The sequence below is a fragment of the Bidens hawaiensis genome, unplaced genomic scaffold, assembly GCF_021521415.1.
Source record: "Bidens hawaiensis isolate Kalapana, Puna unplaced genomic scaffold, B.hawaiensis_p1.1 tig00047351_1, whole genome shotgun sequence".
Classification (NCBI taxonomy): domain Eukaryota; kingdom Viridiplantae; phylum Streptophyta; class Magnoliopsida; order Asterales; family Asteraceae; genus Bidens; species Bidens hawaiensis.
Window position 1 is genome coordinate 43630 of NW_027498443.1, and position 14345 is coordinate 57974.

The 14345-nt window shown below is 34.4% G+C and overlaps 2 protein-coding genes across 2 annotated transcripts; one reads left to right on the forward strand and one right to left on the reverse strand.

Moving 5' to 3' along the window:
• Positions 1–1553: 1553 nt before the first annotated feature.
• Positions 1554–6275, forward strand: LOC143596896 (inactive protein kinase SELMODRAFT_444075-like). The gene is made up of 10 exons (XM_077075553.1): positions 1554–1771; positions 2007–2152; positions 2534–2628; positions 2710–3176; positions 3271–3837; positions 4481–4644; positions 4730–4806; positions 4898–5045; positions 5145–5297; positions 5943–6275. Exons 1-10 carry the CDS (start codon positions 1576–1578, stop codon positions 6273–6275), a joined length of 2346 nt encoding a protein of 781 aa, XP_076931668.1. The 5' UTR covers positions 1554–1575.
• A 978-nt stretch (positions 6276–7253) lies between these two features.
• LOC143596895 (tryptophan--tRNA ligase, cytoplasmic-like) lies at positions 7254–13753 on the reverse strand. Its single transcript, XM_077075552.1, has 12 exons — positions 13527–13753; positions 12918–13037; positions 12530–12715; positions 11540–11591; positions 11365–11430; positions 11028–11114; positions 9626–9718; positions 9453–9533; positions 8475–8546; positions 8180–8248; positions 7979–8089; positions 7254–7467 (listed from the first exon to the last, which is right to left on the reverse strand). Exons 1-12 carry the CDS (start codon positions 13748–13750, stop codon positions 7417–7419), a joined length of 1212 nt encoding a protein of 403 aa, XP_076931667.1. The 5' UTR covers positions 13751–13753; the 3' UTR covers positions 7254–7416.
• Between the last annotated feature and the right edge of the window lie 592 nt (positions 13754–14345).

Sequence of the window (14345 nt, forward strand, 5' to 3'; positions counted from 1 at the left end):
ACTCGATAATCAAAATCCACTTCAAACTCAGGAACGAACCCCAAATCTAATCAATAATCAGAAACTGAAACAAACTAGAAACGCAACCTGTTCCTTGGTTTTTTTCTGATAAGAGATGACTTAAAAAGAAAGCAATAATCGTTCCTGTTGTTCACAGGTGAAAAAAAGAAATTAACACCTTTCTTGATTTTGAGATCCAAAAAACAAAGGCATTTTTTTTTTCTTATTTAATTGCTTCTTCTTTTTGGTGGCTGTAGTCCAACTTCATAAACAAAATTACAATACTGCAATATCAATGTTTTATTATTTTGATCAATGATTGCAATGGTGGGGCGGCCGTAGGTTTATCTCTATTTTTCTTTTCTTTTTGTGATGTAAACGTCGGAGTGCAACCGGAATATTACGATCGAACGACAGAATTGATGGCTGGCTGGTTGCCAAAAAAAAAACCCTAGTCCGATCCAAAAATCAACTTCTCTCGCATTGTGTTTCGTCCGTGTGTAACCGCAACCTCTGCTCTTGATACCGCTTGTTGAGGATTCATGTATTGCAAACACACACAAACACAAATAATACTACAAGAGAAATAATAAACGAAGATAAACACACGGGATTTACGTGGTTCGGTCGACTGACCTATATCCACGGGCTGCAACCAGGATACTTTTCTTACTACTCTCTCTCTCTCTCTCACTCGTGATGAGGATATTACAAGTACAATGAATAGAGATCATACTAGGGTTTACAACTTACTACCCAAGAAATCTAATAATGGGCCATAATTATATAATATGGGTCAGGTCTGCCACTAGTCTTCATTTAGTTAATCTGTCACAAAGATGTTTTTTAACCCGGACCCAATTAAGCCTCCATAAACCCAACATACCATTTCCGAATGGTACGGCATTCCCGGATGTGCTTATATATATGGTACGGCATTCCCGAATGTGCTTATATATGGCACGGTATTCGGTATGCGGATTTATGCAAGTTCGGTATCGGTGCTAGACGGTACATGCCGTACTGGTTCGGTATGGTTCGAGTAGTGCACATAAAATTTTATTTATTTATAGTTTTGGATCATGACACGTCAGTTATTTGTATTAACAAATGTAGAAAAATAAATATATTTACCTATCAACCCCACCGAAACTTACATGCATTTTTTAGTCTTGACACCAACCCCCTTGACTCCTCCGGATGATATTCTTTTTTGGATGTTAATGGTGCAGGACTGCAGGATAGAATTGGTCAAAGAAAGAAGAGTATGCAATATTTGTTGTGGTTTTTCATTGCATTTAGAATTTGATCACCGGAAAATAAAAGTATCCAAAAGCTAGAAAACAAGCACAAAGCCACAACTTGACTGCCTGCTTGCTTCTAGTTATGCCATTTGTATATTTCGGTTGACTATATCTACTCACCGCTGTTTAAGAATAAGCAACATAAAGACAAAAATGATTAATAAAACCTTAAAAGAATCGATGCTATATAAACTTTATGAACGTATCCAACACCTTCTGCTTTATCAGATGATATTATAAGTTAACTCAGTGAGCTGACAAAGTTTGTAAAATGGTTGGTCAGGTGATATTAATTTGCATTGAGGTGGGTAGAGAGATCACCGATTATGCACTCGAATGGGCGGTTCAAAACGTGATCAAACCTATGGATTCACTAATCATACTTGCCATTATCCCTTCTCATGAGCACAATCCTCTACCCGTAAAGAATACTCAACCACGTCACAACTCCAAGGGATTCTTTTCTCGTAAGATTAACTCACCACTACAACTTAATTAGCCATATATGCATCATGAGTACAAATTAAATTGTTTTATCTTTGGCTCTTATAAATTTGAACATGTTTTACATTTTTATATGGAAATTGCGAAAATAATATATGTAATTAAATTGCATTTTCTTCTCCTGATTGTCTAAGAAGTTGATGAATAACATCTTGCGTGTGTCCTTATTCTGTTTGTTTATAACTCTTTGTGCGATAGGCATGCTGAAGAAACGGAGTGTGAAGAAAAATGATGTGTCAGATAAGGTTGGATTTGTAGACAATGGGCGTGATATACCGCAACGAGTTTATAATGCGTGTTCACAAATGATACACCATCTCTTCTCTCTTCACAAAGTTGTCAAGGTAAGTACTCTTTGGTGCTTATTTGTCATACCTAGGCAAATTTATGCATTTAGGATGATTTTGAAGTAAAATTAAAGTATTTAGATATGTTTTAGTAAATGAAGAAGACTAGTGTTATTTTCCGAAAATGGTACATAGTTAGAAACTGATACTCTAGGTTTATATGAAGTTTAACCAAAAATTCAAAATTTAAAGTTCTGCCTAAAATATTGAAATTTACTACCTAAGACTGAGTTTGATTAACTATAATCCTCATGCTATTATTTTAAACAGCAAATAGTTATGTTTTTTGAAGTTGAGACTTACATTTTCCCATAGGGTTGTCATATGTTTTCCGCCATGAGATTTTGAACTTATTGCTGTTTGGCTTCATGGTACCAGGTTCATACTGAAGTAAAAGTTATAGCATATGCGCCAGTGGGATCAGTCGCAATGGTAGCAACCGAGTTACATGCAAAATGGGTGATTCTTGATCAGTATGCATGCTTATATATCAAAATTAACAAAACCGGCTAGAAATTGAGTGATTAAAAATATTTGCTATTTCAATGTGGCAGACGATTAAAAAACGAAGCACATTGTTGCTTAGATCAATACTTGAATTGCAATGTCGTACTCGTGGATGGACCCCTTCACAAGATTCTTAGATCAGTAAACATCCCACTTACCACAAAGGGTGATCAAGAACAAGTCCCTACTATGGCTGATATGTTAGGTGCTTTGCCGGCCTACAATCAAACTCCAGATGCATCAGATCTTACCTCAAGCTCATCTAACAGACAAAACACTTCATCAACTTATTCGAGTTCATCTTCAGCGAGAACTGAATATGGTCAGCAAAAGACTCCCTCTCCAGCTGCAAAGTCCACACCTCCTCGCTCAAAACAGTATTCGAAATCACAACAATTGGATCAGATTCCTGAATTTGAGATTAAGGTGGTTAAGGCACCAGCTCGCAGATCGATATCTCATCTTACAAAAGAAAAAACATATCAAAATGGAAATCATTTGAGAGTTACGGATGGTGAGATAACTAACCATGTCTCATTATGTAATTAGATAATTAATTTCATGCAAATGAGATAATTAATCATGCTCCCCTTTTGTATCTAGAACAGATATGACAAGAAATGTAGGCACGGAGAGAGAAATTGTACCAGTAGTGATACCATACGCCTCAAGTTTAGACCAAAGAGAAAGGAATCAAAAAGAGTTTAGACAACAAACTACAAGAAGGGTATCTTTTAGTCACACAAATACTCAAATTATAGACAGAACCTCAAGCGTAAGAAGAGACATGTCTCTATCACTAAAAGAGCCACCTGCACCACCCCCTCTTTGTTCCATATGCAAGCATAATGTTCCAGTGTTTGGTAGATCGCCACGAAGGTTCAGCCATGAAGAGGTTGAGAAGGCAACCAATGGATTTTCGACAAGCAACTTCTTGGCGGAAGGTGGATATGGTAAAGTGTATAGAGGCGTTTTGAGCGATGGACAGGTTGTGGCGGTTAAGAAACGGAAGATGGTTAGTGCACAAGGCGCAGCCGAGTTTTGTTCTGAAGTTGAAGTGTTGAAAAGTGCACAGCACAAGAATCTGGTCATGCTGATTGGTTACTGCATTGAGAAGGAGTGGCTACTTGTATATGAGTTTGCTTGTTATGGGTCTTTGGACAAGCACTTATATGGTAAATGTCTCTCCACCCCTGATTTATATTATTGTTTCTGAAACTTAGAATTTTTTTCATATTATTTTAATACACTAGTAAATATGAAATCTTATTATTTCTGAACAATTTTCTTGAAATATTTCCAAGCAATACTGTGACAAAAGAAATATGTCAGTGACTTAGTGTTAAAATTTGCATAACTATTATATGACCATGCTATGGGCGTAAATGAAGCGAGCTCACTCGTGAGCTACTCAGATCGGCTCGATAAAAGCTTGAATCGAGCCGAAGTTAAATGCCCTTGTCAAGCTTAGCTAGGCCTGGTCGTGAGTATAAACAAGCATGCTATTTATAATTTTATTCAGCATATAAATATAAATTTACATAATAAGTTATATATAAATATATGATAAAAATGAATAAATATATAAAAACTAATGCTTACGTATATAAATAAAATAATTAAAACAATAAATAATTAATAAACAAGCTGAGCTCGAGATCAAGCCCTATTTAGTCAAACAAAATTTGTTAAGAGTGCTAAGTGCTTTAGTGTGTGAAAAAAAAATTGTAATTCTAGTGCATCCTTTAATAACTTTCATTGCATTGCCTACCCTCATGACCATTTATGAATAGTAATCAAACTATTTGATGTATGCAGGAAAAAAGGATGGTGAGGTGATGACTTGGGAGAATAGAATGAAGGTTGCATGTGGTGCAGCAAGAGCCTTAAGATATCTTCATGAAGATTGTCGCGTCGGTTGCATAGTACATAGAGATTTCCGGCCTAACAATATACTCTTAACGCATGATTTTGAACCAATGGTCAGTCATCAAAAGTCTCTTAGCTCTCTAATTTGTTTTCTTGTTCTAGTTTTCTTTATGGAAAAATGGTACATTCTAAACATAGGTAGGAGATTTTGGACTAGCTAGATGTCAACCGGATGGGCAATTAGAGGAAGAGACGCGAGTTGTCGGTGCATTCGGGTGTCGATTACCTACATACTAAACTTAGAATAATATTGGAATCCAATACATGATTCAAGGAAGCACTAATGTTTTAATGTTTTACATGCAGTTACTTGGCTCCTGAGTATACACAAACTGGATTAATAACAGAGAAAGCCGATGTATATGCATTTGGGGTCGTTCTTTTGGAGATTTTAACGGGCATCAAGGCTACTGAATTCTCAAGAACTTCTAGGCAGCAGTACTTTTCAGAATGGGTATGAATCTTCATTAATGTACGTGTGTTGTCAGTGTTATGCGACAAAACACATAAGTTTACGGATTAACTGAGATGGATTCTTGCACGCACTTTTCAGGGTCGATGTTTACTTGTAGAGGGAAAGGTATGTGCAGAAATGATTGATCCTAGATTAGCAAACAAGTATGATGTGAAAGAAGTGGAGTGTGTGATGTATGCAGCCAGTTTATGTATATCACCTCACCCGGAACAAAGGCCAAGGATGTCTAAGGTGAATCCTTCATTCATAACATATTAATTTAGATCATATGCATATGAGTTTTGATAGTAGTTTTGCAAAGCAAGAGAATAAATAAAGAGAAAAACTCTTCAAGAGAATAAATAATATATTATTGAATGATCAAAACATGACATGAGGGTCTCCTTTGAATTCTAAATTTGACAGGTAATTCTAAATATTAAATGCTTAATTCGGTGATTTACGGTTTTAGACTAAAAAATGAAAAAATAGGGGAAGTCTTTAGTGACGAAATGAGAGCCCTAACAGATGGATTCCGTGCCCAAAAGTTGGCTCGGACTGCCTATAGCTATTTGCCACATGATTGTCTCATTGATGCCTTTGCTTATGGGCCTCATAGGTCATAACTACACTTGTCGACCAAGTTACGTTATTTTTAAGTTTCAGTAAGAGTCTGCTAACTTTTAAATCAACTCCGTAGATCAAAAATAGCCATAATCAGAATATCACATAACTATTTATAGTACTCTAACAATATACATTTCGGCATGAGAGTTTCCATTGTTTTACTAATGTAATCCTCAAAACCTAAATGATATACCTTTCAATGAAAAAAATGTGTAATCTACTGTTAATGTAATTTGATAACTTATTTCCTCCTAACTATGGTGTTTGCAGGTCTTGAGAATATTGGAAGGGAATTTTCAAGTAGAAATGCTTAATCATCATCAGCAACAGTCACCCACCATCTTTCAAAAACAAAGTTTAGAAACCTATAATTCAAGCAAGGATATATTATTTAAGAAACACGAAAATCAAAAACCTGTACGCATGCGCGCTGTTACAAAACTAAGTTCGATATCACTCAAATTGGAGAGTCACCAAGATGCCATTCTTAAAACGAAAACACCAAGGCACGAGCACATGAAAACCGATGAATATCGAGACTACTTACAAGGGTCACTCCAAAAACATATGAATAGCTTCAACATGAAGGAAGTAGTGAATTAAATTTTTTGTTTGAGCTTCATTCATTTTTGTTTTGTTTACATCCATAATAAAATCATTCATTCTTACAAAAGTCTGACTTCCATTAGTTTGTTATCATTTTCTAGCACCACTTCTTGTTCATCCAACTGCAATGATTCAAGCTACGGCTGACTTGTGTTGATTTGATGGCTGAATTGTTTAACTCGAAACGTCCCATATTTTTAGGACTGTGCAACGGTTCGGAACCGCAAGAACCAAACTGGAACCGGAACCGAAAATGACTGAAAAATAGAGCCGGAACCTATAAATTAAACCGGTCAGTTCCAAAACCGTTAAAGTCGGTTCTCGGTAATCAGTTATGTGCCAAAAATGGTTCGGCCGTTTATTCATTAAATGGGTTGTGCAAACTTTTCAAACTACAAAACAAGGATGTATAATTTTGTCTTCTTTCATGATAAAATTAATTTAGATTGTAACACAAACATTCATTATATTTTTTATTAAAAACTAACTACTTAAGTTAAATAAATCGTTAGTGGCGATAGATCATGTCATTTTATATTATATTGATCTTGACTGTTAGGTATTGAACGCAAAGAAAGAAGATTTAAATTAAAGAATAACTGAATGGATGTCGGCTAATATGTTACCCTATAAAAAGGGGGAATCGGTAAATTTATTTAAAAAGTTTTAATGTTCTGGTTCTTCGGTTCCACGTCCAGAACCGTCAGTTTACCCGGAACCGAACCGGGAACTGTCTAATGCAAATACTGAGAACCGTTAGATAACTCATGTTAGCGGTTCTGAGGCACCGGTTCGGTTCCGGTTCCTTGGTTCTTGTCATGTTCATGTTTCAAGTCATGTCGGAAATTGCCATCCCCACTACTAAAATCCATAAATTTAAGGTGTTTTACAGTACCAGTAGCATTTCTATGCTACTTGGAAACACAAAACTACAACAAAATGTATTACAAAACCATAATACTGAAGTCCAACAAATTTGCCATACTAAAAAAGCTTGTATTCATAAAAAATTTTGTAGCAAGACATCACTCGTAACGAAAAAGTCAACAAAGATACAGGTAACATGATTCTCCCGATAAACTCAATAGTGTAAACCGTTGGTATTAATTAAAACACTTTCAATAAACTACCCTCACTTTCAGTTAAACATATTCGGAAGTGGTCTAACCGCCATGAATGCATCAACCATCTGCAACAAAAGACAATGCAATGTGTAAAATCTAACATAAAGTTTTTATCTATTAACTAGTAATCTTAACAAGCTCAAACAAGCTTGGCACGGCTCATTTAAGTTACAAGAACACGAGCTCGGGTCAAGCACAGCCCGTTAATAATTTTTCAAAGTCAAGCTCAGCTCATTTACCATTTATTAAATATTTAATTTTTTTATTTAAGCTCACAAGCATAGTGAAGCTCTAGCTAGTTTCAGCTCAGCTCGGTTCAAGAGTGTTTTAAAACCTAAATTAATTTATTTATTTTTACATGTTTTTCTATACTCAATGTTGAAATAATATAGGCGTCAATCGTGACCAGTTATTCAAAAATTAAGTTGATTTGGGAAATAAAAAATAAATAAAATTGTGCATCACTTAATTTGGGTCAACTCAATTAGTCAACAGGTCAATTATGGCCACCTCAAATCAGTCAACGGGGTCAATTAGTCAAAACAGACAATTATTACAAAAACAATTGTAAAATACCTCATCAGTTACTGCTGCCCTTGCTGCTCGGTGTCTTTCCACCAATTCGGTTAAAACATCAATTAATCTCTTCTTTATTTCACCAGTAAGCATGCGTCCCGAACCATATTCCTGAAATAATTAAATTTATAAAATATTTACTTGTGCGAGGTGGAACAAATTTCACATCTTTACAGCAACTTAAAGGCATGAATTACTTACCTTCCTAATATGTTCAAGTTCCTCATCATCCTCCAAAAAGAAACTAAGGTATTTGAAAGGTATATCCACCTACACAACATGTCATACTCAGCCATTCATACAAGTTAACTCACAAAATCATTTTGTCGCAAGTATTAGGAACAAATGTTTGACGAATCCTCCAATATTGACAGAAAAGGATAATCTTACAAAAAAACCAACAGATAAATGCAGCCAATATTTAATCAAAGTGGATTGTTGTTTTTTGAGCAATTAAATAATCAACATAATGTTTACTAAAAAATCATTCATATACCTCAAGATTTGCTCCATACTTCCTGTGATTCTCAATAGAATCTTGTCCCCCCGAGAAAGCGTATCTGTTTACCTGTGTATACATTTATATATCAACTTATCATTATCAGCAAGTGAATAAATCAATAATATAATAAATATAATAAGTTTATAAGACAATAGAGATGATTAGATGCAAACACTTAGGGTGGTCATTTGCACATTAATATTCCATAATATGAAATGAACAAATTACATGAATGGTCCCTTGGCTTACCTATACTACAAATTTGATAGTTGATACACTTTTTTTTCAAAAATTACACCTTTACTCTAGTGATTTTCGAAAAAGTAACGCATTTAGTCCCCACCCTTGAATGGGGTTATCTTTTTCTGTTAAATGTGTGTGAAATGACCACAACGCCCCTTTACTATTAAAAATAAAAATAAAACTAAAAACTAAATAGATATTATATTATAATACATATCTTATTAATATTATATAATATTACCCTATAATATGTATATAAATACATAAATATCTAGTAAATAACTATTTGCGCGACATGTCACAATTCTATAAGCCCAAAGAAAACTTAAATATAGTAACTTATACATAATTTCAATCATAGGTTATCTCTAAATATCGGTTTATAATTCCTATATCTTAATTACTAAATATTTAATTTTTTTTTTATACAATCCGTGTAATACACAGGTTTCTAGCTTGTGTGTTAGTGTATAGCCAACTCCCACCTTTATCTTTTTACAACTAACCTAGGGACATTCTTGTCATCTTAAAAAAATTAACAAAAAGGATAATCACATCCAAGGGCAGGGATAAATGTGTGAACTTTTTTTCAAATCACTGAACTAAAGGTGTAACTCTGAAAAGTATGTATTAAATCCGTAAGACGGGAAAACCACAAACACCAACCGTGTAGCTCATTCTATAAAAATAAGCAAACTTATAACTCAATATAAGATATAAGAAACACACCTTGTCCTTAATAGCCTTCTGCGAGTCAGTTACATATATTGCAGAATTTGGATCACTGGCTGACATCTTGCCTGTTTCTCCCTAAAAAATTTAACAAACTAAATAAATACATCATAAATAAATAAATAAATGCAAACTGAATACTTGATAACTAGAATATGATTTCAACGTACCTGAAGGGCTGGAAAGAATAATGACTCAATTAATGCAGGCTTATTATAACCTAACCGAGGTGCAACATCACGTGTCATCCTGAAATAAGGATCCTGAAACAATAAAATATTCAAAACCAATTATCAAATAATGAATATTTAATTTGTGGTCATAGTTGTCAATAGCGAATAGCGGTAAATAGCGACGGGCCACCTATATGCTATGTAGCGAATAGCGGTAAATAGCGCCCGCTATTTTGTGTTTAGCAATAATGTTCATTTTATAATTTTTATATATATATAGGCTAAGTATAAAATGAAAACCCACTTGAGTTGTGAAAACTCTAAAAACCCATTCTCAACCACATGTTTTTAATTAATGTTTAAATCTTGTGGTCCACAATTAAAGTGAATAAAAAATGTAAATATAAATATAACTTTTTCTCTCTCCTGAAAACATATATAAAAATTAGTAAAAAAATGTTAAAAAATAGCAAAACATTTTTTTTTGATGTTTCAATGTTTTGTATTAAATGCTACAACATATATTACATGTAACAAAAAAAACGATGTTACATAGGGTTTTTGCGGATTTTCACAACTCAAGTGGGTTTTCATTTTAACCTTACCCTATATATATATATATATATAATGTTCATTTTATAACTTTTATGCATAAATTTATAAGTTTAAGGACTAAATGTAAATTAGTGCAGATAGAGGGGGTTAAATGTTAAGGTAAACAAACTAATTTTACTTCTTTTATGTAAAAATTTATAAGTTTTAGGAGGTAAATGTAAACATGTGAAAGATATAAGGGGTAAATATTAACATCCCTACATATTTAACCCTAAAATGGGTAAATATTAAACAGCCGCTCCTTCTTCCCGCAGCCCTTCTTTCATCTTCCTGGTTTCCGGTAGGTTTCCGGCAACAATCACAGCGCCAGCGCCGGCGCCGGAATTTGCCATCGGAGGTCGCTATTCGATCGATATGTGGCGCTAAGTGCCTTGTAGCAGCGTATTGCCGCCTCACGACGCTATTCGCTATAGCGCCCGCTACGGGCGCTTTTGACAACTATGTTTGTGGTAAAAGTTTTCCATCTAGAAAATCATTTTCTATCTACTAATCCAATAAAGTATTACAACAAATTGATGATAAGCATGAATGCACTATAACCCGTTCAGTTATCAAGCGGGTTAAATCAGTCAACTTAAAAGAGCTATAAAAGCAAAATGCATGTATGCAAGCAATTCTATGGCCAATCTTCACAATAGTTGTCACAGTTTCGCTTATTGCAAGCATTAAAAAAGCCTACATTAATAGTGATTATCACCACTAATAAAATCTAGAAAAAAATTAATTTCTGAACTGAAATACAAAACAAAAGAAAAAAAAAACAGAATGTATCTAAAAAGTCAACCTGGTCAATTGCACAAGGAATCAAGCAGCGAAGTTTATCATTGCCAGAAAACAAGTGTGGAAATGAACTCGGGAATGATGGAACAGCCTGCAGAAAAACAATGTTCATTGAATTACTTAAAAACAGTTATATAAACACTATAATTTTGTAACAAAAATGTTAAAGAAAGTCCAGCATTACATAAAATGATTGGTCATTGGGTTGTCATTTAAAAGTCTAAAATATCTTGTTCCAGCTTTCTTGACTCAAAAAGCATTATTTTAATCATATAATTTCCAATTGTAATTCAACAAAATACAAGATTATGAGCAAAAGAATAAAAAATAAAAATGCTGACCTGGACCGGTGGAAAACTGACTTTTCCAATATGGTCTTCACCAGTGAAACCAAATATGCCAACAACCTGCATAATTCAAGCAAAGAACATTAGGTAAAAGGCTCTGATAGATAGCATTTTAGATTTTAAAACAATAAAACAGATAATTTGTAAGTTTATAGCTACTAATTCTCACCTTATTGTATGTGACACATTTTGCAACCCTTACCATGTTCTCATAAAAGGCACTGCAAGTGAGATTCTTACTTTAGATGTTTCAGTAAATAGAAGCCAATAGAAGATACTAAGGGATAAAAATTAAAATAATAAAAAAAAATTAAGAACAGGGCAGGGTACTTAAGCATAAAAGCCTCCTAAATAATGTAATTTAAAAAACTGTATTGTTAAAATAATATATATTTTCAATCACATTTAACATTAATATTAATGTAAAAAAAATAGACAAAAAGTGTGAACCAACCCAACCCGTCCAATTTTCAACCTTGATTATTCCTAAGCATACTCAACAAAATTAATATTTGAGAATTCACCATCAAATACTATATATAGCTTTCAAAAATTATCAAATATCGTTACTAATGAACCAAAAGTTTCCAATACATAAAAACAAATAAATCAACTAGATACTTAGTGGGCCACTAGGGACTAGGGATTCAATTTGTATTTTCTATACGTAATCTGATCGTTTACCTAAAGTTGAATTCTCTTATTCTCTCTATATAGTCGAGATCAAGAACAGGATACAAACTTATCGAGTATCACATGATTCACATTATCCCATTAAACTAAAAGGTAATCCTACACAATATTTAATAACATCACCCTATTTTATTTTAGCATAATGATCTCATATTATAATATATGAGACTGTTATGAATATAAAAGCAAAAAAGAAGTTTGGAGTTCTATGCAAAATATCATCATCATCATCATCGTACTCAGTATATCCCACCAATAGCAAAGCTATGGTAGGGTCTGAGGAGGGTAAGATGTAGACAGCCTTACCTCTACCCCGTAGGAATAGAGAGGCTGCTTCCGGTGAGACCCCCGGCTCGATAGTAGTTTGCATCAAGCCTTGGACATAAGGCACATAACACTCAACCATATATGAAACATATTTATAAACACGTGAAATTTGCTTCTAATTCAGTATCATGATACTTACCCGCCAACATAATCAAAGTCTGAGAAAATAAAGGTCCTTGAGACATCAAATCCACAAGCAATAATATCTTTTGCATTCTCACGAGCAAGTCTTTTGCTTTCTTCTACTGTAAGATTCTTCCACATGCATTTTTCATCATCAGTTAACTGTATAACCAGAGGAACCTTAAATGCATCCTGCAAATATCTGCAATTCTGTTTTAGGGTATGTTTGAAAGCCTTAGTTTCTACCCATTTCAAATGTTAATGCATTTTGGTTCCCCTCTAATCTGTTTTGCATATAAACCTCCTAACGATAACTAATTTTGACCCAACCCACCCATTTGGCCACATCAATGTACTCCAATTGCATAAATTAAAATAATTATAAGAAATATAGGTTACTTTACTTGGTGAACATGAAAGGAACAAGATGGCCCAAATGCAGAGCCTCAGAAGAAGGCCCTCTGCCCGTGTAAAGATAGAACTTTTCACCACGTTCATAAGCATCCAAAATCTCATTGAAGTCCCTGTTTCAAAACAAAAATGAATATATAAAATTACACACATCCTTGTTAACAAACAAATCAAAAGTCAGTAAACTATTAAAAACCATACACTTAGACAATCGAAGACCAAATACTGAACTGAACTGAATTGATTTTATCAACACGAATTAAGATATACGACTGCATTTGAGATCAGTATATCTGAGTTGATGTAATCACATTTCATTAAACTATTAATCAGGGGTGCAAAGAGCCCAGCTGCTCATTAAAATCTCGAAGCGAGCCAGGCCTTATCAAGCCTGAAAGCTCGTATAGTATAGTATTCGAAGCCAAGCTCGAGCTTTGTATGGTAGGATCATTTAGGCTCATTGAGCCATAGCAAGCCTAGTGTATTTTTATGTTTTAGAGTTATATGCATTAATTTCACACCGCACAGCCGAGTTCGAGCCGAGCTTAGGCTCTAACATTATTCTCAAAATACAAGCCAACATTAGTCGGGTAAGTAAGCACCTGTGAGCAAAGAAGACGTTGCGGCGGAGGAAGATATGAGGAGAGCGAGAGGTGAGACGAAAGACGCGATCAACGAACGACTGGTCGAGGCGTTGGCACCCGAATTGGTCGATCAGTTTGTCGTAGTCGATCTTTCCTTTTGCCGAGGAGACTTCCCATGGATTCACCACTTGCACTTGCTCTTCTTCCTCGGGAGCAGCTTTGGATTCGGTCTTCTTCTCCATCGCTTTGACGGCTGTGCCTCAAAATGAAATGAAATGAAATGAAATGAAATGAAAAACCCTTGTTTCAAGGATTTTGTTTTCTTTTTTTCTTTTATCGAAAGACCAACAAAACTTTTTACTAAAGCGTTGTTTGCTTTTAATGATAAAAACCATCTGTAATCTGATTTATCTAATTTCATGTCTGTAACTGAATGTCTGCAATCTAAAAATATAAGACTGTTTGTTTTATAAACTAGATATCGTCTGTATGAGCTGAAAATTAGTTACCTATCATACATATCACAGTAGATAAAATTTAAGTAAAAACAAACAAAACCTAAGAAAACCAGCTAGGAGTTAGACGCCACCCAACAAAAATATGCCAAACAAAACAAAAATACAAAAACGCTCGTTATGTCCGAAAGCTACACCATTCCTCCCACATCAAGCCAAACCTTTTAGACCTATTCCTGACCCACAAATAGCTAAGCAAATTTATTTCTTCCACCACATTCTGGAGTTGAATTAGAGACCCATCATAAATGAGGGCGCTTCGCTTCTTCCAAAGACACCGCATCGTTACTAAGCACACCGCATGGAAGGCTTTCGCTTTGTC

What these genes read in the sequence shown, in the direction of transcription:
- LOC143596896 (XM_077075553.1), top strand. Translation starts at nt 1,576, where the DNA reads ATGGTTGGTCAGGTGATATTAATTTGCATTGAGGTGGGTAGAGAGATC. An exon ending in CTCCAAGGGATTCTTTTCTC is followed by an intron (nt 1,772 to 2,006) that starts GTAAGATTAACT and finishes TTTGTGCGATAG; the next exon opens with GCATGCTGAAGAAACGGAGT. An exon ending in CTCTTCACAAAGTTGTCAAG is followed by an intron (nt 2,153 to 2,533) that starts GTAAGTACTCTT and finishes TCATGGTACCAG; the next exon opens with GTTCATACTGAAGTAAAAGT.
- LOC143596895 (XM_077075552.1), bottom strand. Translation starts at nt 13,750, where the DNA reads ATGGAGAAGAAGACCGAATCCAAAGCTGCTCCCGAGGAAGAAGAGCAA. An exon ending in TCAGTTTTCCACCGGTCCAG is followed by an intron (nt 11,115 to 11,364) that starts GTCAGCATTTTT and finishes GTTTTTCTGCAG; the next exon opens with GCTGTTCCATCATTCCCGAG. An exon ending in TATTCTTTCCAGCCCTTCAG is followed by an intron (nt 9,534 to 9,625) that starts GTACGTTGAAAT and finishes TAAATTTTTTAG; the next exon opens with GGAGAAACAGGCAAGATGTC.